Here is a 23,766-nt window from a genome sequence, read left to right as displayed (position 1 = left end):
AACCAGGGGGAATTTTTTTTCAAAAAACAAGTTGTTTTTCCTTGTGTTGACTTTTACTACTCTCTAATGGTAAACGTAGTTGCATTTGTCAAATGGCAATTTTTTAAATGAAATGAGATGAAAGCATTCATTTCCTTTATTCGAAAGTTTCTATTGCTTTATATATTTTCATTACGGATATATTTAAAGCAGCACAATCGATTATCCCTATCACCACTAGCATTGTGCAAGTTGCACACCTCAATGGACAACTGACCGTTTCACATTCATATTCGAAAAGGTCTTGTAATGTCCACTTATGGGATCAAAAAGACAAAGTGCAATATTGATCATTAGGTCAACTTGCCAAACATATCTGTTACCGAAGAAATATCTGTGTGGTGAAAGAAATATTTGTGTGGTGGAGGAAATGTCTGTGTGGTGAAAGAAATGTCTGTGTGGCGAAAGAAATATCTGTGTGGTGAAGGAAATGTCTGTGTGGCGAAAGAAATATCTGTGTGGTGAAAGAAATGTCTGTGTGGTGAAATAAATATCTGTGTGGCGAAAGAAATGTCTGTCTGGTGGAGGAAATGTCTGTGTAGCGAAAGAAATGTCAGGTGGAACAAACTAGTTGCAACTGACAGGAATCAACAGCAGCTTCATCCTAATGATCAAAAAGAAAAAACTTTTTACGTTCAATTCGGCACTTTTTTAAGCCATGTGCAATACAATTTAACTTTGAATGGTTTTATTAAGTTACATTTACTCAAAATCATAGTTGTACTCACTACTTGATTTTATACTTGCACGAACAAAGAATTTTTTCGAATACTGAGTGTTTGTAATGAAGCATTAATTGAAACGTACAATGATCTTGGCGTCGTATCATTAGAATAGTTATTTTTACTGAGTTTAAAAATTACAAAAAACAGTTTAAGTGGGGTTAAAAGGACTAAGAAGCAGTCAAATTAACAAGGTGGCTTTTGGGCATGGTTTTATTGCATTTAACATCTGCTCTTAAACCTACAAAAATAGTATTGAGTTTTTGTTAGACATTCTGCACTTTCATTGGCCATCATCATACTATAAATTAACTGGATTGAGTCGTTGAAGTTTTATTGTCTTGGAATTCAATTGCTTTGATTGCCTTCATAATTTTGTTACGATGGCCAATCAGTTTGACACCCATGGTCAACAAGTCTTCGTTTCTGATTTTTGTCAGCTGATATGGATGATCATAACCTGCGTCAATGAATACATTCATATAATCGCCCATCTTGATAGAATCCAACCAATCCCCAATGGCTGAAAGTGTTTTTAATTTTTTTAAGGCATCAGGAGATGAAGACCATTCGGTTAAGGTTTGTTTAAGAAACGAGAAGTTCGGTCTCTTGTTACGATCAGCCTTCCAACAGGACAACATCAGGTTATGAACAGCCAAAGGACAATCCTAATAGCGATACACCAATCACAGCTAGGTTACTTTGTTTCCAAGTTCTTATTTTTCCAAGTTCTTATTTATTCAAGTTTAAAGACAGCCACCTCAAAGTCTTTGCACAACAACACAATGCCGAAGCCATGATTTTCAAGGAGGAGCATTTAAAGGGAAGAGGGTCATTGTAATGTGTGCATTATGCATGTATGCTCTACGAACAATGCCGAAGTCAGGCTGATCAGTTAGTCCTGATATGTAAATTTTAGATGTTTTTCTCAATGTGGAAAAAAAGATTCCTGACTTCTAAAGAAATAAATGTTAAACTTGCGGGCTAGCAATGCATATATCGACTAACCTTTGGCGGAGGAAGCCTATATCCTTCTTCAACTTTATGCATGACCTATATTTAAAAGAAAGATTTCAGCAAATAAGTCTCCATATGAAAAGTTTTGTCATTGCTGCTTTCGCTATCTAACTTTTCTTTTCATCACAGGTAAAAGCAAATCTCTGTTACGTGTGAAATGTCAACGGGAGCACGATGTTATGGTTCTTTTTTTAAAGTGTTTCATACCATGGAATTGTTCCATTCCCAATAAGGACGATCGCCAAACGACATTATTTCCCAAAGTGTGATACCATAACTCCAGACATCACTGGAGGAAGAAAACTTGCGATAATTAATAACTTCTGGAGCGGTCCATCTCACGGGGATCTTTCCGCCCTAGAAAAACAAGACTTCTCAATTATTACAAGTTCAACTTTAGTGAGAAATGTTATCACTTTGGCATTTCATACTGCAACTATTTCAGCAATGTTGTTTTTACATTAGCGTATCTGCATGGCAGGGTGTTTGGCTTATTTACAAAGACCACATGTATACATCACGTTGCTCTCAGTCAGAACCAATTTTAGTTGATGATTGATTTACGTTTATATATTGATTGGAAAATACTAGAATTCAGAAAAAACTTACAGACATGGAGTATTCTGCTTCAGAGCCGCCATTTTCCAAGTAACGTGACAGACCAAAATCTGCAATCTTGCACAACATATCGTTGCTTAAGAGAATATTCCTTGCAGCTAAATCCTGAAAGAATTTAGATCAATAAGTTTGAATTCTCACATTGCTAAATTCTAATTTCATTACACGTATATTTTTAAGCTGTGTTCATCAAAGTCATTGTTAAAAATCTTATTAATAATAATTCAATAAAGGCATAGACTCGATGCCATTAAGATGTTCTTACCCTGTGAATAAAATTCATTGAAGATAGATAAGTCATACCAGATGCAACATCTCTCGCCATTGTAATAAGTTGCATCTGTGTCAAACGGTCTTCGTTTGTCTATTTGGTTAAAAAAATTTATCAATTTAATTAAGGTTACAATAATTTAATTAAGAGCAATCGCGAAACAGTTAACATTTTTATTCACTGTTGAAGGCATACATATGCTTTAGATGTTAGTATACAGTAAGAAATTCAGTCACCTTTAAAAATTTATCCAGTGAGCCATTAGACATGAACTCTGTGACGATCATCCGTGGCAAAGCTAAGGAAAATATTCAAAGATAATTATAGGATTTTAAGTAATGAAGACATATTTTATTTCTTCAAGATAATGATGAATGTTACAACAACATGTGATTACATTTCGTAACAACGCCTTCAAGGCGAATAACATTGGGATGATGAAATTGTCCCATGACAGAAGCTTCTAAAAGAAAATCTTTTTCATCTTTTGTGGTGTAATCACTCTGCTCATAAAATAAAAAAAATCCTTGTTATGGACATATAAACTAACTATGTTTTTCAAGTAACATCCGCACTACTTGAACACTTTGATATTTTAATGGGTATCCCAGAATCAACCTTTAGTGTTTTCACTGCAACTGCCACGGTCTTTCCACCGATCGAATTCATTGCTCCTTTGTAAACATCGCCAAATTCGCCTGCCGTTCAAAAAATCATAAGAAATTTTAAAATAGTATGACAAAGGAACTTTTCATGCTGTATACGGCATGCCTACCTCCACCAACATGTTTTTTTAAAATCAAAATGCATGGATCAAGCTCGTTGGCAAATTTATTCAAAGCATCTTCAGGATCGTCATAGATTGTTGGATCCACATAGCATTTCTGCCCGACGCCAGGTAACTCGACTAAGTATAAAAAGTAATGATAATCAGTATATGTAAAGATTATTGTAGATTTCTATATTAAAGTAACCGTGAGCTAACCTTCATGTTGTATATTTTTAATTATTAAATGTCTTCCGTAGTTATTATTTTTCCTAGAACGTTCGAAAAAGTTGTTAATGAAAGTTTAATTTAACTCTGAAGATGACTACCGCTAAGGTCGTCGAAACGTCAGTCAACAACAACAAAAATAGTCCTTCTCAGGACTATACCAACCTGGACGATCTACATTTACAAACATGTAACGATACTCCCGGGTTCAAACCATTTACTTTAATCTTTTTCTAATTACGAGAAAAATTTTTGATGAAAGACAAAAGTCTATCCTATTATTTCTTTAATTACCTCTTTATGAGAAAAACAAGAAATATGATAATCACCAACAGCCCTCCACTGGCAATTCCAGACACCATAACGATGTCAAAATTCTTCCTTTCATTGGTGCGTTTAGACTTTGATATATTGCTGACAACTAGTTTGTGAAATGAAGAAAGTTGTAAGGAACTACAATTCTTTATCATAATTTATCATTTATGTAACTGTTGCATGGTGTTAAACTATTACGCAGAACACGTTTCATGAATGACCTATCTCTGCTGATGCAAAAAAAAAGTGCATAAAATACCTACCTACAAATCTTTCAAGAGTTATTTCCGTGTAATTCCATTTACTTTTATCAACTAAGTCATTGATCGACGTTTTGGGAAAAATTTGCAGTTTATATACACAATCCAAAGTGAAATTTGATATTTTCACTTGCGATTGCGCGAGGTTAAGTTTTCTTGGTTGGTATTTCAAATAGTCACATGATCTGCTACAGTGACGTAAACGACGAGATACTGGACGACATTGAATGTCATAATGCAGAGAATCTTTAAGTTCTTCATCCACACTAGGCTCTTGCCAAAATAACTCGACTCTTTTCTGTGCAACTATTTTCTCAATAACGACCTTGAGTTTCTCTGTGATTAGTCCTTCACAAGCATTGAAATTTGAAAGTTATAATATGCACAATATTACGATTTAAAAGTTAATTTTGGAACTGCGTAAAAGTTTCGGTATTTTATATAATCTTTTTACTTCTATGATGGACATCTTATTCAACCTTATCTGCTATATATTACCCCTAACGGTTGTTAAATGTATATACGCTACTGGCTGTTAAATTTAGGTTCCTGTGTAAAGGGAGGAAAGTGCGATTACTAACGTATTTCCTCAACAACCTACCAAAACAAGGTGACTTTGTGGGATCTAAGTTGATAGCAACATGGTAGTTGCCATTTTTACACTGACAACTTGTCCCATTTGACGTGTTTGTAGCTTTATTTGGGCAAAGCTGACATGGTTTCATTGAAGACGTTTGCTTGAAATGATTGACTGGACATGCTGTGAAAGTAAAAATAATACATAAATGAAGAAGAATGTGTTAATATTGAAAAAGTTAAAGGATAAATGACCTTGGATGAACTTTCTAGTTAAGGTCTGTGGTTCAATGAAATGAAATTAAGAAATAAATCAAATTAGCACGTTCCTGCCTTCCGATACACGTAGTCTTTCCTTCCCAAAAACAAAAACAATGAGAATGAAGTAGCTTTTGATCCTAAGCTGACAAGAATTCCGGAACCGAAAATATTCAAAATTTCAAAATGTGGTTTTGCCCAGCAACCAATGACATTGCTAATATCATGTGAAATAATGACAAGCACACATTGGGATTATCAACATAAGTATTTGGATGATGAGGTTTTAATGTATTTATTTCACTTTATTATTGTGTTCAATCTGTTGCTTGAGATATACCAAACAATGTCGCCTGGTGTTACAACTCTAATGATAATTTTTTGTAGCAGACCACCATCATGGCGGAGTTGCACGTCAAGAATGACATTAAAAGCAAGTGATTTTGCATGAATGTAAAGCTTGGTTGCAAAGCATGACAAGTTGAAGTGCTGAACTATTGAAAAACGCGTCATTACAGAAACTACAAAGAATATATCCATTTGTAGCATTAGGTTTTGTTATATTATCAAAATAAGAAATCTCAATAAGAAAATTTAGAAAAGGGCGTGACGATGCGGTGAAAATTTTCACACACGCCAGGAAGTACTTAAAGCCACCTAGAAAGACACAATAGTTTTTTATAAAACAGGAAATATATATGTTATAAATTTGGATGATGAGGTTTTAATGTATTTATTTCACTTTATTATTGTGTTCAATCTGTTGCTTGAGATATACCAAACAATGTCGCCTGGTGCTACAACTCTAATGATAATTTTTTGTAGCAGACCACCATCATGGCGGAGTTGCACGTCAAGAATGACATTAAAAGCAAGTGATTTTGCATTGAAACCACCGACGAGATCGATAATACCAGAGTATCACAAAAAACATTTATTCAAATGGCAATTGTACTCAAATACCTCCCTTAAATAACCATGAATTAAAAAAGAGAGGAAATCTGAATAAACAAAAATGCTGTAAACAGACCACTTATCTCTCGGAACACGGAAAAAGTTGAAGTGTCTTATGGAAAGGTTTTTTACAAATTTTCGACATATTCATGCAATTATCATAGATTTTTCAATATTCTATGTTGTATCATAGAGTTCTTTCTTTATGCATCTACCTACATTCTTACAAGAAAATTTTCCAATGAAAAAAATAAAACAAAAAATACATTTAGTAGTTATATACTCACGAATGCACTTCTTTTCATCATTCAATTCGTGACCTTCTCGACAGGTACATGCCATTGTTACGTTCCATGTCCCATCGTATCCACAAAAACCTATCCATCTTCTCTTTTGATCAGATTTAACGGGACAAATTCCTTCAACTTTTTTCCATCCATGAACAGGTGATCGAGTTTTTGGAAAATTGATTCCATTTAATTGAACGTCATTGCAATAATAATAATACAACATCATTGAATAGATTCTTGTGCACACACCGACTGCCCTTACAGCGATTGTAATCTTTGTGGCATTGTACTTTAAAAACTTGAAAACATGTTTCAAAATTTTTTTGTTTCTCTCAATGGCTGTGTCATTATTAACGGTGTATAAATAAGAGAAGTTTACATCGAAGAAATTCTTGAAAATGTCTGATGATGTATCAGGAAGCTGGTTCGTTCCGTTATAAATGTAAATACCCAGAGATTTATTATAGTCTGGTCGAAAACTCGGCATCGTTTCCATAGCAATATAAATTGTGTCAGTGTAAGTATCTTGAATGGTAATTGACTTTGTTATAAAGACATAGTCGGTACCAGTACCACACGATTCTAAATAACCATCCTTCAACACCCACTGAAAAGACATAAATACATACAGATGTCACTAAAATTAATAACCTTTTTCGCTAACATACATGAAATTGGCGTATGAAAATAATATCTTGAACGAAGTACAACTAGAAATAGAGTTCTTTTACTTACCGGATCTCCAGACGATTTTGGATTGAAATCAAAGTTTGAGAGAAACAATTTTCCCATATTACCTGTCATAATTGTGACTAGAAAAAATAACAAAGTTTAGTTACATGCATTTAATTACCTTTGATGTGAGTTTCATTTTACTCGTATTCAGTCATAACAATAATATCAATAATGCTAAAATTTGCACGAAACATGATCTAAGACATATGACAAAATTTATGACTGACTAACCATTTAAAGCAAAAGAAATGCCGAGGTTGAGGAGAACAAACAATGTTACACCACCAAAAGAATGTGATAGCAAAACATATTTTGATGTTTTTGCCATACTTCCTTTCTCCGCGCAATTTAGCCTGAAAATACTGAAAATAAAGCAAGTACTGAATAAGAGAAGCATTTATTAGAGATGCAATTAAAACAAACCAAGAGCAGGAAAAAATACTGTTTGAAAATATTTGTTTTACCACACGTACAAAAACACGCTCATTAAAACGTAAATAAGCTACAACAAAAACATAGAGGGCATGAATGTAAAGCTTGGTTGCAAAGCATGACAAGTTGAAGTGCTGAACTATTGAAAAACGCGTCATTACAGAAACTACAAAGAATATATCCATTTGTAGCATTAGGTTTTGTTATATTATCAAAATAAGAAATCTCAATAAGAAAATTTAGAAAAGAGCGTGACGATGCGGTGAAAATTTTCACACACGCCAGGAAGTACTTAAAGCCACCTAGAAAGACACAGTTTTTTATAAAACAGGAAATATATATGTTATAAAAGCTGGCTAGAAGCTTCTTTAGACATTTTGAGATCTGTGATTACTGTAGTTTGATGTTCTCGATTCTTATTGTTGTAATTGGTCGATAGTACAATAGAATTGAAGCGTAGAAAAGCTATTTCATTTTGAGAGATCACCCACGTCCCACAACGCAGTTTATCGGTGCTATAATTGAAGATAATTAAGTAATGGCGTAAAAACCAGCTTATCAAGACTATCGATATTGTCTTAGTTAAATTTGAAATAAAATTAAGAAGTTAGTGATATTGAATTTCGCAATTAAATGCGTGCAATGCTTCAGGAAAACGTCACCTTGCATGGTCAGCTCGATGTTAATACTTCAAAGTTAGCATATATTGTAGAGAAAAATGCTTTCTGTAATGATGGATAGTCATGATTCATCATAAAAAATTTGCACAAAACAATAAACGCCAGTTTAGTTTGGTACAAAAATAGCGGCTTCAATAGTACTTCACATTTGTCATTCACGAATATACATCAAATAATTATAAATATGAAATTCTTTTAACTTATTCAGCTCAGTCTTACCCAGTACCAGGTACTGTTTTTCCAATTTATACACAATCATGTAAGGTTTATCTTTACATTAAACAGGCCGAGAGAAAAGTTAACAGACATTAAATTGTGATGATGCAGACGTAAAAAATACAAAGAAATCATGTGCCATGATCGAATATAACCATGAAGTAGAACAAGCGTATACTATTGTGTATTTATTATGTAAACAGTTCATAGTGAGATGATTCTAGCAAGTCAGTTTTTGGGAATTTTAATCATTCAACTAATTGATTATATCCAGTTAATTCACAAAATCTAAACACATCAAAATCATCTGAAAGAGGGAACCTGTCACATACTTCACAAACGTAATCATAGATCGTTATCACCTACATTGTAATCCACGTGTACTATTCTTTATTTTCCACGACAAAAGCACACACCAACTCTTATCAGTGTGTTCACGCGATACGACTCATGGCTTAACTTTCTTCTGTGAGTTCTCTCGCGATAACAGCAGCGGATGTGATTAAATAATGTTCCATCGGTTACGAAGTTGACGCGCCTTAATTTAATTCTATTCAACGATGCTTCAAGATGAATGTCGTAATTATGACATAAGTATCATGAGACAGCTTGAGGTTTCCGACATTTATGCGACCATCCATGAAGCCAAACTCTCAACCAAACTGCCGCTGACTTCACAATGAGTCATTTAATTGAAGAGACAAAAGTAACAGGAGACGAGTATAGTATCACCTTCAGTGTATTTACCGTAGGGTGAGTTACATGATAAACATGTGGAAATTACCAAATGAATGCGTTTTTTTTGGGAAACAGCTGCGAACACAGTCATTGCCATATCCTTATAATTCAATAAAGGTCAAATTCATGTCTGATATGAATCATTAATGATACTTTACCTTTAAAACGCACAAAGGAATTCAAAAATATCAGTTTCTTCTTTCGTTTGTCTGTTTGATGTCTGGATTGTCTTCTAAGACTCATTGTTTGTGACAAGCCTCAAGCGTAACTTAATTCACAACAGGACAACCGTTCACACCACATAATTCAACCATTCTCACACAACGACTGGTTGACTCTAGCTAATACTTCATGACAATTTAGTGTATGCTAGCAGCGGAAGTAATACGTGTAACTCAGAAGAACCACGCATGTCATAAAAATAGTCCGTTATTACAGAACATGTTGACAAATCATGAATTAAATTTTTTCTTTTCTACACATGTGGTACTTATCCCTCAACTTTCCCGCAAAGGAGTGCAACTTGATTCTCATCTATATGTTTATTTTACCGCACACTAGAAAAAATACAATGGTGTTTGTTGTATACCAACTATATCACGTTATATAATTGATGTAATTTGTATTTTCAGACGTTTTATCAAACTATGCATTCATTTCAACTAACTTACGTGATGTATAAAAAAAACGTACAAACGATAAAAATAATAATTCATAGAATCAACTTATTTTTTCAAAAATTTTTTAGTGATGTAATAAAATTGCATTGATTTGAAACATTTTGCCAAACATTTGTTACATTTAGTTACACTCGTCCAGTAAAAATTTAATTACTGACGGAAGTGGATGAAGTGATGGTTAGTTGTCATATAGCAAATCGTTTCTCTCTGACATACCAATCGAACTAACAAGGCAACAAGAAAACTCGACGAGAATGATTGAAGCAACAGAGAAAACTATACGAGAACCAGTTTTGAGTAGTCCAAAGGCCCAAAAAGCAAAACGTATTGCGTTTAGGCCCTGTCCACACATATCTGCCTTCTGTATAAAAATACAGATATTTTTTCCTCCGTTTCTGAAAAAATTTACGTCTGTCATTTTCAAACACAATCGATCAACTTCTCAATTATTATTGGACTGGACTTGATTGTTAACGTCATTGTTTTCAAAAACCTCAATTTTTGCCCATCTACACGTTAACACAAGTTGGTTGAAAAATCTTCACTCAGCACTCTGTATTCGAAAACCTCCGTTTATGGTCACCAAAAATGATATTTACGTGTAGACGCAAGGCCAAAACAGAAGAAAAAACCTCCGTTTTCAAAAATATTCTCATACGTGTATACGGTGCCTAATTGTTACTAAAATTTTTAAAGTTAATACACAATTATAAATATTAGATTAGTTTACGTGTCGGGAAATATTTTTGTTTATTTTTCATAAAATATCAACAATAAAAGGCGGGCGCTGATTGGTTTATAGCACAGTTTGCATTAGCCTGTGCAAATTGATCTGAGCTCAATTAATTAAATCGATGAAAGAGAATTTGCAAAGCAATCATGAACACATCTTTGTGGAAAAAATTTTTGTTTCGCATTATTGTCATTTTATAAAAAAATAAAAGATATCTTTTGTCTTTGCACTGGCTTATGGAAACCTCGGAGACGTTTGTAAGGACTTTCGAAGAGGTACAAACCATTGATCGTCGGTATGGGCTTGAACTGATCTGCTATTGAGTTCTTCCAAAGGTCTCCTAAGTTTACACAAGTCTGTGTAAAAACCGAGTATTCATTTTTTATTCCTTAAATATTTGCATTTCTGATCTGAAAAACGCACCAACGGCTTAAATAAAAACTTCAAAGCCCACTGCTACTCTGCTAGATTTGAACTTAATCTTAAATTGGCAACATTCATAGCATCAGTGCATAAAATATGAAGATTTAAAAACTATAGATAAGGCAGCATGGCTATATTTTTGGGTCCAAGTACTTGGCAAAATTTTATAACCTATAGCTATCACGTAATATTTTTCAGTCAAATAAACGAGAATTTTTGCAGAGGACATTGCTGTTACATTTTTCTTTAAACACGATACCAAATACTTTTAAGCTTTTGTGGCACGATTTAGTTTTGAGACAATTTTTTATTTCACGACAATTTAACATCCCTCGACAAAACATTGCAGGTATGCTGTTTGTTTTTATTTAAAAAAATTATTTTAATACATGGAAACTCGACATGAGCTTTTTTGCTCATTAAAAAATTATAGAAATGAAATAAATTTTCTTCAAAGACGACGCTTCATTTAGATAACCAAAGCTTTATTCAACTTATCAATGTAAAATGTGTAACATGTTTTCAAGGTCTTTGAATATTCTTTCTATATTTTTACGCTTCGCAACGCTAGTTGAAATTATTGCAGGAAAACAGATATCCTATGTTGATTCTGTTACAGTAACACGATATGGTGGGTCTCCGACAGATACTTTTCGATTGAGAGTTGATACAGCTGATACAAGCAGCTTAACATATTTAAAAGATGGTTTCGCCCAAAACGTATCAGGAACCTGTGGAACACTATCATTCGATCCATATGAAAAAGTTTGTATTTTTGAATGTCAATGCAGTAAAAACACTCCAAGCTTTGATGCATTTGAACAGAAATGTATTGCAGAAAATGTTTTGAAAAAAGGTGAGTCCTATAAAGATAATATGAGGCAACGCAAGAGCTATATTTTAGCAAACTGTGAAACAAGATATTCGTATTTTGGGGGGCTTAAAATGACCAACACTTTAATTTTGCAATGGATCGCAGTTGATGTTATTACATTATGCATCTGCAATTGTATCCTGTTGCTTGATTGTAAAAGAATTATTTTTTGTACACAGAAGTCACAATACATCATCAGATTATAGATTTACTTTGCTTTTGATGAAAAGCCTAAATGAATAAGACCAAACAGCACGAGGTTTCGATATAAGACTCGTCATATTTTTCTTAAAATTTCAGTGGCAGATTCATAATATTTTTGTAACGGTTTTAATAGAAGGTTCATGATACATTTCTCAATAGCGCATTATTTATGTCCCATTTTCACATTCAAAAAATAGATTGTAATTACGTCAGCGGCTCATGGTCTTGGCATTTTGGCTGGAATTGGGATGGTGAAGAAAATTCGCTTCCAATACTTGACGTACAATCCTACGGTTTGACTGCTGCAATAAACGTTTCAGCCAAATTATACGATAAGTGTACAATAACCTTCGGAGAAAGATACAGCAAAGATGGATTATGGAAACCCATTGATTTGAGGTTTTCCGAAGAAGAAAATGTAGTTTTCTTTGAACTACACGAAATGTGGCATTTCACTTGGGTATGCATGAAAAAATTTATGAACAGTTGTGATGTTTACGTGTAGATGTACTCACGTCGCTAAATCATATATCTGTCATTTTACCATCTTGTTTTTTTTTGAAGATTATTTCTGCGATGAATGACAGTGAAAAGCACAACATCGAAGCATCGTTTTTACGGATACATATTACATGCATAAACGATAAGGCTTCCAGTCATGAGATCGCATTAAAAGAAATTTCATCTTGTTTTGTCTTAAAAACAACTGGAAATGTAACATGTAAGTGAGCTTAAATTTTTCCAGTCAAAATGTCTGTGTATTTAACATTGACTCGGGTAGATTATTTTAAACTTTTTCATCTCACATCCACGGACGTAGAAAATGCATGGAGAAGGGGCACAGAGAGGGACGATCGCCCTTCTTTGAAAATTTTTGTATATTTCCTTAAAATATAAACTTTTTATCTCTCAAAATTTTAATTCATTTAAAAACATGAGCAAATAATTCTTTGCATTTTAGGAATTATGCTTTTTTATAAAATTTCTAGAAGAATAGGAATATTAAAAACTTCTTATCATCATCCCCTCCCCCGCCTTGAAAATTGAAAACTTTCATATTTCCTATCTCACTGAATGAATAACGATTTTTTTAACTCATATGTCACCTAGATCCTCAATCCATCGAGTCTATTTTTTTACAGACAAATACACAAATAAGTGCAAATACACTAAAACAGACAAATACACCAAGGCAACAGCAGCTGATAAACGGACTACTACAACATCAATTGGGAAGGACAAAACAAAGTCGTCGGTCAACATTCTGACATGGATAGGAGTTAGCATCGGTTTGGTCGTTGTTCTATTTGTTGTGCTATTCATATTGTATTGTTTTTTGATTAAAAAATGCGGTCAGTCGACGAACGTGGTTGGAATTAAAGAAAGCGTCAAGTTTATTCGTGGCAATAATCCTGAAACGTCGCGAGTGAAATTTGTTTGACTCTCACCAAAGGATGGAAATAAATTGGGGATAGTAAAAATGAATTTTATTCATGTTACAGTTGAAAGCATTGACCAATAGTAATTTGATTTTTTTGATTTCAGACCTTTCTTAAAAGATTCTGCGATTATGCATACAAATATATTCATGAATATCGTGTAAGGGTAAAAAAAACACGTATAAAGTATATGGATTTATTTATAAATCTAAGAAATTGATGCAAGAAAGCAAGGGCATTGGTAATTTTTTTTTGGGTGAGGGGTATTATTCATATATGCATGTTTTACTTTATTAGTTTCAATTGAAATCAATTGTGGTTACGGATTATAAGATATGAATATATGAATATAGCCCCCAAATTATCAATGTTCCGCCGTCACTGCAAGGAAGATGAAAAACATTTAAAAAGCACATAGGTAACAATGGCTTGTTCTGAATAGAGATGAACTGGTTTCATTGTCTAACTTGTATAAAACACCCATTAGATTGCACAGTAAAATTCTACAATTTCATTTTATAACTTGTCAATTAAGCATCCGTTTTGCACGAGACTATGTGAGACTGTTTCCATGACTTAATTTTTTTATAGATAAAGAAGACATATCGTCGTAGTTACAAAACATCTTACTTATATGCTATATATTGTTATTTTCGTGTGTTTAAGAAAACTGAAGATGCAAGGGAGCAAATGGAAAGAAATTTTTCGTTTCAAAGCACTATCTTACTCGTATTTACCGTGTGCGGTATATTAGTACCTCTACGGTTTGCGTTTCGCGGAACAAAATTATTGTGCGAAGAAGATCATTATAAAAAGATGGTGATAATTTCCTCCATATTCTCTCGTTCAGCTCGGAAAGAAAATCAACGCCATCACAAGAAGTTACCAAGCGCTTCATTAAACGTTATAAAAAAGCCTCCAACACTTCTTAAGTCATTAAAAATCTTTTATTATTGGCCAATAGAAGACTGATAAAATTTCTCCAGCATATTTTAAGTAAGTCACAAAAAACCTCGCTTACCATGAAGTATAAACATGAACAAAATTCGCCTATCATCTGTGTTTCAAAGGATAACACAGATTATATGGAATGCGTTGGAAATTGCTACCCAAGAGATTGTCATGGGATGTCACATGACTTGATTAATATGGTCTTTAATGTGTATACAGATGTAGTAACAAGTGAGAAACGGTTAGTTGTACGAGCAAAAAAGATTATTTGAATATCTTTTATTAGTCAGTGTAAATTACATGATTTATTTCTCCAGAAAAGCAAACTTATTGCAATGCCATATAAAGATATCATTTTAAATGAATAAGGCGAGGAAATGTTAACTGTATTATTTTGAACTGTGATAATTGGTACGAATCTACCATGAAGAATCTGCGTTCAATCTCAAGATTCTTCCACGACCTTATTTTAGAATTAAAGGTGTCACAAATGTCTAGCATTAACGACTTACAAATTACTGATGTGCAAAGAAACATTTCATGAACGAAACGACTCCATAATTTTAGTGGATATAATTTCAAAAAACAACGAACAGGAATGTTGCATATTATGACACATACTATCTTTTCTTAAACTCTTTGTTGGCCCCAGAGTTTCATCATAAAATAGAAAGCAACCGTTACGTTAGTGTTGTTGCTAAGCGACAGACAAAATAGTCACATCATTTTATGGCAAATGTGGAAAGTGTGTATGTTAGATATAACGAGAAACATCTAACTATTATTATTTCAAAATACGGATATGACAACAAGAGATTAATGGAAGAATGTAAAAAGTAAGCAATATATTCCTGTATACTGATTTTAATTTTCTGCACTTTTATTCATGAAATGAAGAAAAGGCCTGTCATTGGTTGATTGCAAAGATCTTAATCATCAATCCCTAACATCGTTTTTTTATGATTGTCTTAGAGCAACCGACTGCCAAGTATAAGAACTGTTCAAAAAGAGGGAGTTGTTTATACAAGAAAGACAATACAAAGGGCAGTAAGCAAAATAAAAAATCTCAACAGCATCAAATTTTTTATGGATCTTCACATCATTACACCAGACACAATACTACATCTTGACAGAAAAGTGAGTTGAATGCAACATGCTTAGCCATTCAGAAAAAAACATTGCTAAGATAGTAAAATCTACATGAATCTTTATATATTAATTCACATTGTCTTTGGTAGCATACAAATCAAGGCAAAATAGCATTTAACCCTGTTTTATTTCGCTTGTCTCATTGTGGTTCTCTTCAAAGCATTTTGAAACCTCTGCGAGAAATTCGGGAAACATTTAGCTACGACATATTAGGTATATAGAAAATGCCAGAGCTGGTAAAGGCACACAAGTACCAATAAACTAACAGAAGAATTTTTGTAATAGGTATTTACAAATCTGATTGGAATAGATTAGATCGTCCCATGACAAAGAGAGCGAACGAATGGGTTCGCAAAGAATGGGTTAGCTGGCCTGAACATTTAAGACTTCAAATTGCCAATTTTTATCGCTGTCATTTTTCAAAGACAGGACTTTGAAATTAGAGATGTTCATAGAAGGTGATTAAAGAACAAGGAGCAAGGACTCACTAAATATTGGACTCGTCTTGTTGACTTTTTAAATTAATTATCAAGTTTTTTAGTTTCATTATAAAATATTCTATGAATTGATTTATAGAAAGCATTATGTAAAAATTGCTGAGAATTAGCACATTTGAAAGTCTGCGATCCTTTATCCTAAACTATTTGCTCTGTCATTATTTATAAATGTGCGACATGAATTATGCGTTAGCTAATTATGCAAATGTACGTTTTAGGAGATCACCTTAAGAATGTACAAAACACCAAAGTTATCAACAGTTACAAAAATTTGAAAATGTGGCGAGCATTTGATGCCACGCAAATGGCTGCCTTTTATGAAAAATTGTTGAAGAAGACTGCCATCCTCATCATGCCACTAAAATAAATAGATAAAAATTTTTAATCGGGAGGCGTGCCTCCAAAATAATTCTTGTCGCCACGGTATGCGAAATCTTTCAAAGACGAAATGTCGATTCATTAATAAGATGTTCAAACCAAAGTTTATTTGATTAAATTATTCCTTTTTGGAATATTGTTGGCAATATCATCTAGTATAAGTTATTATGTCATTGATAATAACCAATAGATGTAATCAATGAAAAACAGCTAACAATAATTTTATAATAATGTACGTTTTGTACAACCTACAACTTCGATAAAATGAAACTTAATGATATCACAACAAAACATTATACGAATAAGAATTGCTAAAGGAAATCCACTGCTCATAAACATAGAAATAATAAAAATGCTGCACAAACCTGTATGTTATTCCCAACAGAAACCAATTGCTTGCGGGCGCCACCGAAAGCTAGGTCTGTTACCCATGAATCATTATGAGAGGTACACGAATGCAATATTTCACCGTTTCCGAGACCTAAGATCTTATTTTGAAAAAATACAGGAAACATTGTTATAATAATCAAAACAGATTGATTGAGAATTCAATTTTAGCCGTGCACGTAAAATAAAAAATGAAATAAAAAACAACCGTTACAGTGCCATCATCACTGCCGCTCGCAAACAACAAGTTGCTCTTGTTGATAGAAAGAGATCTAATGACGTCATTTCCACATGATATCTCAAATGATTTCTGCCCATTTTCGACATTCCAACCCTAGCAGACAAAGCGATACATAATTTCAATCAGATTACATATCAATCCTAGCCCTAATCCAAGCCTAACCAGGTTTGACTTGAATCCTAAACCATTACTTCAACGGTTAATCCAATCTGAAACTGTACAAACCTTTATGATGTGATCAGTGGAGCCGGTCAAAATTGTTTTGTTATCGTGTGATATGACACATTTTGAAACCCAATTATTTTGCTATGCTCGCAAGAAAATATAATATTTCCATTCTTGCTGTCCCAAACCTATAATGAAATTAAAACTACCGTAAATTACAGTCTTAAAACATTTCAATGCGTGTATGTATGTAGCTTTGGTCAAAAATGAAATATTAGGTAGAAATAAGTGAATAACAGTAAAATTAATATATTTATAAATCTTATAGACCTTAGCAAAACCATCTCTAGAAGCTGTAAGGATTCTCTTGTCATTTTGAAAGAACAACGCCTCTGTTATTCCGCCATCGTGTTTTTTCTCCTTCATCAATAAATTCTGGCCTGTTTTGCCATCCCACGTCTGATAAATTAATGAAAAAAATAAATAAATTATTTGAGTTATTTCATACGGGATCAAGCCATAACGAGGGAGGGGGGGAATTGGGTGCACGTGCAGCGTAAAATTTCTGGTTACAGCCCTGGGTATCCAGTTGACATCATTAATCTTATGACAAGGTGTTTATATGGTGATAAAAACATGGATGAAACTCACCATAAAAGTTTTGTCTTCCGAACATGACAGAAGGACAGAGCCGTTGATACTGTATGCTAACAAATTCACACATTTATCATGTGAAACCAAGTTATGGAGTAGACGGCATGTTTTGCGGCACAATATCTGAACGAAAACATCCCACATTTATCATTTAATCAAAGTATAGAATAAAAGAGCTCAAAACTCTCACTTCAATCAATCCTGAATTCAAACCAACAGCAATGGCGTGGCCATCACCAGAAAACAAAACACAAGTAATCCTTTCAGTATGTGCATCACTTTGGCAAAGGTATTTTCCTTCGATTCCCTCAAAACCTTTAAAATATCAATAAAAATGTACATATTCAAAATTACTCTTACAAATATTATTTTACAAAAACAATTGAAACAAATCAAACAATTTAAGTACATTTAAAGTACATTACCTTCACCCTATTTTCACTGTCGGCAACGGCAATTGATGACAACAGCTCTTCTTCAAAGAAAACATCAAAAACTTTCCTTAATCGTATAACCTTTGATGTAACTGCTTCAGCAGGCCATACCTACATTGACAGTGACAAACATACAATACGATGTCTTAATAAAAATTGTGACAAGATGAAGTCTTTAAAGACCTTGACTGTTTCATCCGAAGAACCGCTGACCAGTTGCTTTCCATTAGGCGAGAAGTTTACAGAGTGGACCCAATTCTTATGCCCAAAGTACGTGTTCAAATGGTTTTTGAGCTCGAAATCCCACAGCTGGAAAACAACAATAAGTCCATCACTTTTAACTATGTGTACAGAAAAATGAGCAATGTTTCACTTAGTAGATAGGAATTCCTTACCTGCACATTATTGCATAGTGCAACAGCAATTTTGTTTTCCACAGAAGACAATGAGAAAGCCAACACTTGCTCACCAATGTCAATATCACTAACAAGTTCTCCTGAACTACTATTTATAATCTATGAAATGAGCGATAAGATTAGCTCACATTTTCACGTACATGTATCATGATGAATCTGGTCATTGGATTGAGCATAAAACTAACCCAAATATGTCTCCCTGAGCTAGCAAACACTCGACACCCATCAATATGAAAGCAACAATACGATACAAATGAGCCCAGCTTCTTGGTGGTCGCCAAACATTCTCCAGTATCACTTTTCCAAACCTAAATCACGAGTTGCTCAAAGATTACACAAAAAAAGTGGACGCAAATAAAAGGTCCACAATGTTGACATTTACCTTCACAGTTTCATCATTTGAGCCAGAAACAACTATTAAACCATTAAAGGAAAAACTGCACCAATTCACGACATCGTCGTGACCTTTGCAAACAGCTTTGGTAAATCCTCTGCCACTGTCCCAAACCTTAGAGATAAGCTATTTTAGTGAACACATCTTTATGTTTCAAACAAAGGTAAAGAGCATACCCTCAGTGTTGAATCCGCTGAACATGATACAACTTCATTTGATGTTGGTGAAAATGCAGCGCAGTGAACATCCTGTTTATGTTCTTTATATTCAACTTTGACAAAGCTATTCACTCCCAATTGCCAGATCTATAAGTACAACAGTTTACAATACAAAATAAAGCAATTCCTGCTAATAATAGTAGGAAAAACAAACACAAAGCTTTTTTGCTGTATTACCTTCACACATTTATCATACGAAGTGGTCAAAACTTCAGTGTCGTCTTTGTTGAAAGCACAACATGTTATGATATCATCACGACCGTCAAGTGTGTGAATAATTTTGCCTGAAACTGCTTCCCACACCTAAAGATTAAAGAAATAAGACACATAGACGAACGTAACATCATTTAAAAAACCAAAAACCTATATCCACCTTAACTAACCTACTTTCACATAAGGTAACCCATCTTTACTACACCAAACCATTAAGACCTATCTTTACCTTAACTTAACCATTCCCTTAAAACTATCTTCACCTTAGCAGTTCCGTCTGATGACGAAGACAGAATGTATTGACCATGAGAAGAAAAAACACAGCAATGAACAGGACCATTGTGTGGTTTCACTGTCATTTCCAGAGTTTGGGCATTCTGTTTGTTGCTGGAGAAAAGCACGAAATGTCTGTATTTAATTCAATCTTATTTCATTTGTTTATTAGTGTAAAAGCAACGTGTAAGGTGTAAACATGAGTAATCTTTTATGTGTAAAAATCAACATATAATATGTAAATAATATTAATATGTAAAAGCAAATTGTAACATAAAAACATTTCCAAACATTTCGTGGGTAAAAACAAAACAAATGCGTTTGATCACACTACTTCAAAATTAATGTTCAAAGATCTATCTGATACAGAATGATATTAAGACACTTTAGAACGCCATAGGCGTATTTACTAACATTGAAAATGAAAAATAAAATCAGCATACTGTAATTCGGACACTGAAAATAAATATGAACTAACCACCAATCCAGATAAAGTTTTCCTTCATCCTTTGACCTTCTCAAGGCTTCTTTTTTGGCCTGCTTGTAAGCATCACTGTCTGAAGGTTCACTCAGTGCGATTTGAACAACATCCGGGAACGGACAAACCGTAAACATGTGAGCATGCGTTCTCACAAAATGATAAAACTCGTTGACACGTTTCAATTCATTCTTCTATTAAGACAGTCAATGAAATTCTGTTACAGCATAAAAAATTAATTCAATATTAATTATATGGTATATAACAACCTCATCTTCCTTGACAAATGTGAAAAGCTCAAGGAAGTCGTTGATAACGTCGGCAGGTCCACATATTTTCAACTTATTTGTAATCCACTCTCGATTCGTAAGAAGTTGGATTGCATCTCCTTCTTGTTTTGCCAAAAGCATGTGATGGACAAGATTTGAATAGACATAACCGTCATCTTCTAGCGTCCAGTATAAACCTTTAATAACGTCACAAAGTAACTAAGTGAAATAAAGTGTGACTCCTTTGGAGCAATGAATTTGTAAAATAAAATTCGAACGTTAATCTGTGATGTAAATTGAGACTCCTTTGGAACAATGAATGTGTAAAATAATGTTTGAACGTTACTTTGCAAGGTAATATGAGACTATTGTGGAGCAATGAATGTAGGAGGCAGGTATACGTTGATGAAACAAACCTTCACAAGCCTTTTTATAACATTCCACAAGCTTTTTGTGTCTTTCTAAAACATTATCGCAGTTTTCAACCATGTAATTCAACTGCAAGTTGTGGACGTAATATACTGTTGTGTCGTGATCGCAAGATTGTTCTGCATAAACTAACGATTTGTTTATTAATTCTTGCATTATATCTTCAACTTCCTCAACCTGACAAATATATTAAACTAATTAGCAGCTAACATTTACAAAACAAAACAACGCTTGTACTGTACTGTTAAAATTTCAAATCAAATCAACGCCACTAAAGAATCTTAAAATGCATTCAAAACTTGTAAAGTAAAATACACTGTTTATTCCTTACTTCCATTTCCCACAATCGACAAAATAAAGAGGTGGAAGCTTTGATTGAAGAATCAAATATAACGAAATCATAGATCTTTTCCCTCAAATCCTCTTGCAAATCTTCCATGCTCATTGCAAGGGTTTTATTGAGGTTTGGATAATCGTATGCAAATTTATTTGGCTTCAGTTTACTGAACTTGTGCTCGTGCAATTGTGAATAATAATAATCCCAACGAGTGGGGTTATCACGCAACAATGCGCCAATTATGCTAACAACCAAAGGATTTCCATTACATTCTTCGATAATCTTGTTCGCTGTTAAAGGTAGCTCTATAATGGACTTTTTATTAGTCCATTTTCTAAAAATTTCCATACACTGTTCATTGCTCAGTTTCTCGGAAACCTTGACTGGACATCTCTTGACTTCAATGTTATCCGCAACACTGACATTACGTGTAGTCAACAATACACGAGCTCGAATGTCAAAAAAACGAGCGTCGTGTGCAGTCCATACATCATCAAGAACAAGGAGCGTTTGAGGATATTGATCAGCAAATACACTTTTCAGATGCTCGCGAGCCTCTTCCAAATTCTGCGGTCTGTATTTGTTCTCGTCAAGACGCGTGCAAAGATTCTGCATCTTCATCAGAAGTTTCTGTTTGTTCACAAGACCAATATGCGCCCACACCACTCCCCCAGGAAAAATTTCGTCTAGTAGAGAGGCACTTCTTAAAGCATCAGCTGCCAAAATGGTCTTTCCACTTCCTGCCATCCCATGAATGACCACCCAGGCATCTCGATCTTTCAAAGATCGTAGTGCAGTGCGCACACGCTTTATCTCACGTGGTCTAGATATGAAAACCTGAGGTAGCTTTGGCACACCACCTTTTAAAAGTTTTTCCGCAACTAAAAAAATTAACATTCATTAATTGATTAATATTTCCAAAATCAAAATATTTCGGAATTGAGTGTTTTGTATATTTAATGAATATAGACAAAGAGATATGACTGTGTTAAATCTTGCCAAAGCACATCAAACATTTAACTGACTGTTACAGGACCTTCATACAGCATGACCTTGGTCAACTGTTTTTAACCTTCCCTTACCAATCTTTTCAGCATCAGCAGAAACTGATGGAAATCTTGATCTCTCCAATCCTTCATTCTCTTGCAGTATTTCTACTAGATGAGGATAGTGTGACTCAAGAGCAGACAGAAAATAATCAAATGCTTTATCTCCCCGGGTCACAAGAAGATCCAGCAGTTTGTCTGCCTGGAGTCTAGATGTTTTCTCAGACCGAATCATTTCCAAATCATCATCATTGAAGACTAAGTTTGATACCAAGGGAGATGAAATATCGTCAACAAGTAAATCTTCAACAATTGCTTCTCTATTTTTGTTCAGAATATCTCTATGATCATTGGTCATGGTAACTACAGTCATAAGAAATAAGAAAAATATATTTAAAATGTTTAATTTGCAACGCATTATGTGTAATGTAACATGTGACAATGAAGTAACATTGAATATTTATTACCAACATTTTAAAGTTCTCAGTAACTAAGACATTTATAAATTATGCTTGAAAATATACTTGAACAAAGATAACAATGGCTTAGCTATTCAGCTTCATGTCTTCAAGCTACAGTATGACAAGAAACAATCTTCACCATGGTGAAGAACTTCAAGCTACAGTATGACAAGAAAACAATCTTCACCGTGGTGAAGAACTTCAAGCTACAGTATGACAAGAAAACAATCTTCACCATGGTGAAGAACTTCAAGCTACAGTATGACAAGAAAACAATCTTCACCATGGTGAAAAACTGTTTTGACATTTAATCGAAAGCCAGAATATTGAAATGTGAAAATGAGTCTCTAAACTCAATAAAGCATAGCAAACATTTAGCGATTCAAATGACTATACCTTCGCTGTTTGAATAATTATAAACACCATGCACATCTTCCTCATTATATGAGACTCCATTGACGCCGCCAGAGAGCAATTGCGCCAAATGAGGATATTTTTCTGTAAGACTTTCGTGGAATGCAGAAAAAGCATCATAACCTTTCTTTGGGAGTAGATCTAAAAGCTTTTCCGCTCTTTTTCGAGTTGTTACTTCAGCTTTGATTTCTTCACAGTCACTTATATCAACAATAAATTTTGCTTTCAACTCTGTCAAGACATCATCCACGATTAAGTCTTGGACAATTGAAATTCTACTTGCATTAAGCAAGTGCTTATGTTCTTCCAACATTTTGCTTTCTAAATGAAAGTATCATAGTCAGCAAGTCTATTATGAGAATAATTTCTTGGATTTACTTCCTTCATAGGACCTCACATGACTTCCTTTCTGTGTCTTGTTTTTTAAAAACAGCCTGCTGTATTGTAGATCAGTCACTTGATAACATGTCACTACTTCATGTTAAAAATTTGTA

General features: G+C 33.9%; 3 protein-coding genes and 1 long non-coding RNA gene across 6 annotated transcripts in view; 2 read left to right on the top strand and 2 right to left on the bottom strand.

Annotated features, from left to right (window-relative positions):
- Window positions 1–9,448, bottom strand: part of LOC124443639 (ephrin type-B receptor 1-A-like) — a 28,498-nt gene extending 19,050 nt beyond the window's left edge. The window contains exons 1-18 of one of the 3 annotated variants that reach the window (XM_046994122.1): window positions 9,274–9,448; window positions 8,744–8,915; window positions 7,281–7,411; window positions 7,050–7,126; window positions 6,312–6,921; window positions 4,838–4,996; window positions 4,240–4,584; window positions 3,956–4,082; window positions 3,653–3,705; window positions 3,443–3,574; window positions 3,286–3,365; window positions 3,065–3,170; window positions 2,904–2,965; window positions 2,662–2,760; window positions 2,388–2,501; window positions 1,986–2,135; window positions 1,770–1,814; window positions 711–1,429 (exon numbers count right to left, since the gene is read on the bottom strand). In XM_046994122.1, coding sequence (XP_046850078.1) covers window positions 1,070–1,429; window positions 1,770–1,814; window positions 1,986–2,135; window positions 2,388–2,501; window positions 2,662–2,760; window positions 2,904–2,965; window positions 3,065–3,170; window positions 3,286–3,365; window positions 3,443–3,574; window positions 3,653–3,705; window positions 3,956–4,082; window positions 4,240–4,584; window positions 4,838–4,996; window positions 6,312–6,921; window positions 7,050–7,126; window positions 7,281–7,377 — 2,616 coding nt within the window. In that variant the 5' untranslated portion in view covers window positions 7,378–7,411; window positions 8,744–8,915; window positions 9,274–9,448 and the 3' untranslated portion in view covers window positions 711–1,069. Of the gene's footprint in view, window positions 1–710; window positions 1,430–1,769; window positions 1,815–1,985; window positions 2,136–2,387; window positions 2,502–2,661; window positions 2,761–2,903; window positions 2,966–3,064; window positions 3,171–3,285; window positions 3,366–3,442; window positions 3,575–3,652; window positions 3,706–3,955; window positions 4,083–4,239; window positions 4,585–4,837; window positions 4,997–6,311; window positions 6,922–7,049; window positions 7,127–7,280; window positions 7,412–7,491; window positions 7,552–8,743; window positions 9,218–9,273 lie in introns of those variants that run through there. The other 2 variants (XM_046994123.1, XM_046994124.1) reach the window with 2 other exon arrangements.
- On the top strand, window positions 5,303–6,304 carry LOC124443652. The gene is made up of 2 exons (XR_006947707.1): window positions 5,303–5,353; window positions 5,792–6,304. It is a non-coding gene; the product is annotated as an uncharacterized LOC124443652 (long non-coding RNA).
- Window positions 9,449–11,078: 1,630 nt separating the features above from the next.
- Window positions 11,079–14,934, top strand: LOC124444456. The gene is made up of 6 exons (XM_046995077.1): window positions 11,079–11,100; window positions 11,425–11,478; window positions 11,571–11,807; window positions 12,227–12,489; window positions 12,594–12,750; window positions 13,172–14,934. The coding sequence occupies exons 1-6, from the start codon at window positions 11,079–11,081 to the stop codon at window positions 13,468–13,470; spliced, it is 1,032 nt and encodes a 343-aa protein (XP_046851033.1). The 3' UTR covers window positions 13,471–14,934.
- A 1,122-nt stretch (window positions 14,935–16,056) lies between these two features.
- On the bottom strand, window positions 16,057–23,668 carry LOC124444132 (apoptotic protease-activating factor 1-like). The gene is made up of 21 exons (XM_046994716.1): window positions 23,255–23,668; window positions 22,434–22,760; window positions 21,346–22,232; window positions 21,002–21,191; window positions 20,586–20,782; window positions 20,317–20,510; window positions 19,829–19,952; window positions 19,530–19,655; window positions 19,311–19,439; window positions 19,123–19,248; window positions 18,926–19,048; window positions 18,720–18,839; window positions 18,508–18,633; window positions 18,314–18,435; window positions 18,081–18,204; window positions 17,888–18,013; window positions 17,567–17,695; window positions 17,297–17,424; window positions 17,039–17,164; window positions 16,809–16,931; window positions 16,057–16,423 (listed from the first exon to the last, which is right to left on the bottom strand). The coding sequence occupies exons 1-18, from the start codon at window positions 23,583–23,585 to the stop codon at window positions 17,323–17,325; spliced, it is 3,603 nt and encodes a 1,200-aa protein (XP_046850672.1). The 5' UTR covers window positions 23,586–23,668; the 3' UTR covers window positions 16,057–16,423; window positions 16,809–16,931; window positions 17,039–17,164; window positions 17,297–17,322.
- Between the last annotated feature and the right edge of the window lie 98 nt (window positions 23,669–23,766).

Source organism: Xenia sp. Carnegie-2017, unplaced genomic scaffold, assembly GCF_021976095.1.
Source record: "Xenia sp. Carnegie-2017 unplaced genomic scaffold, XeniaSp_v1 HiC_scaffold_21, whole genome shotgun sequence".
NCBI classification, from domain to species: Eukaryota; Metazoa; Cnidaria; class Anthozoa; order Malacalcyonacea; family Xeniidae; genus Xenia; species Xenia sp. Carnegie-2017.
The sequence above is the reverse complement of the archived record's forward strand: the minus strand, read 5'-3'. Positions and strand labels throughout refer to the sequence as shown.

Coding starts and splice junctions, on each gene's coding strand:
- LOC124444456 (XM_046995077.1), top strand. CDS start 11,079: ATGGCTATATTTTTGGGTCCAA. Junction 11,479..11,570: donor ATGTGTAACATGTTTTCAAG/GTCTTTGAATAT, acceptor ATTCTGTTACAG/TAACACGATATGGTGGGTCT. Junction 12,751..13,171: donor AACAACTGGAAATGTAACAT/GTAAGTGAGCTT, acceptor ATTTTTTTACAG/ACAAATACACAAATAAGTGC.
- LOC124444132 (XM_046994716.1), bottom strand. CDS start 23,585: ATGTTGGAAGAACATAAGCACTTGCTTAATGCAAGTAGAATTTCAATT. Junction 21,192..21,345: donor GTCGATTGTGGGAAATGGAA/GTAAGGAATAAA, acceptor TATATTTGTCAG/GTTGAGGAAGTTGAAGATAT. Junction 17,696..17,887: donor CGGAAGACAAAACTTTTATG/GTGAGTTTCATC, acceptor TTAATTTATCAG/ACGTGGGATGGCAAAACAGG.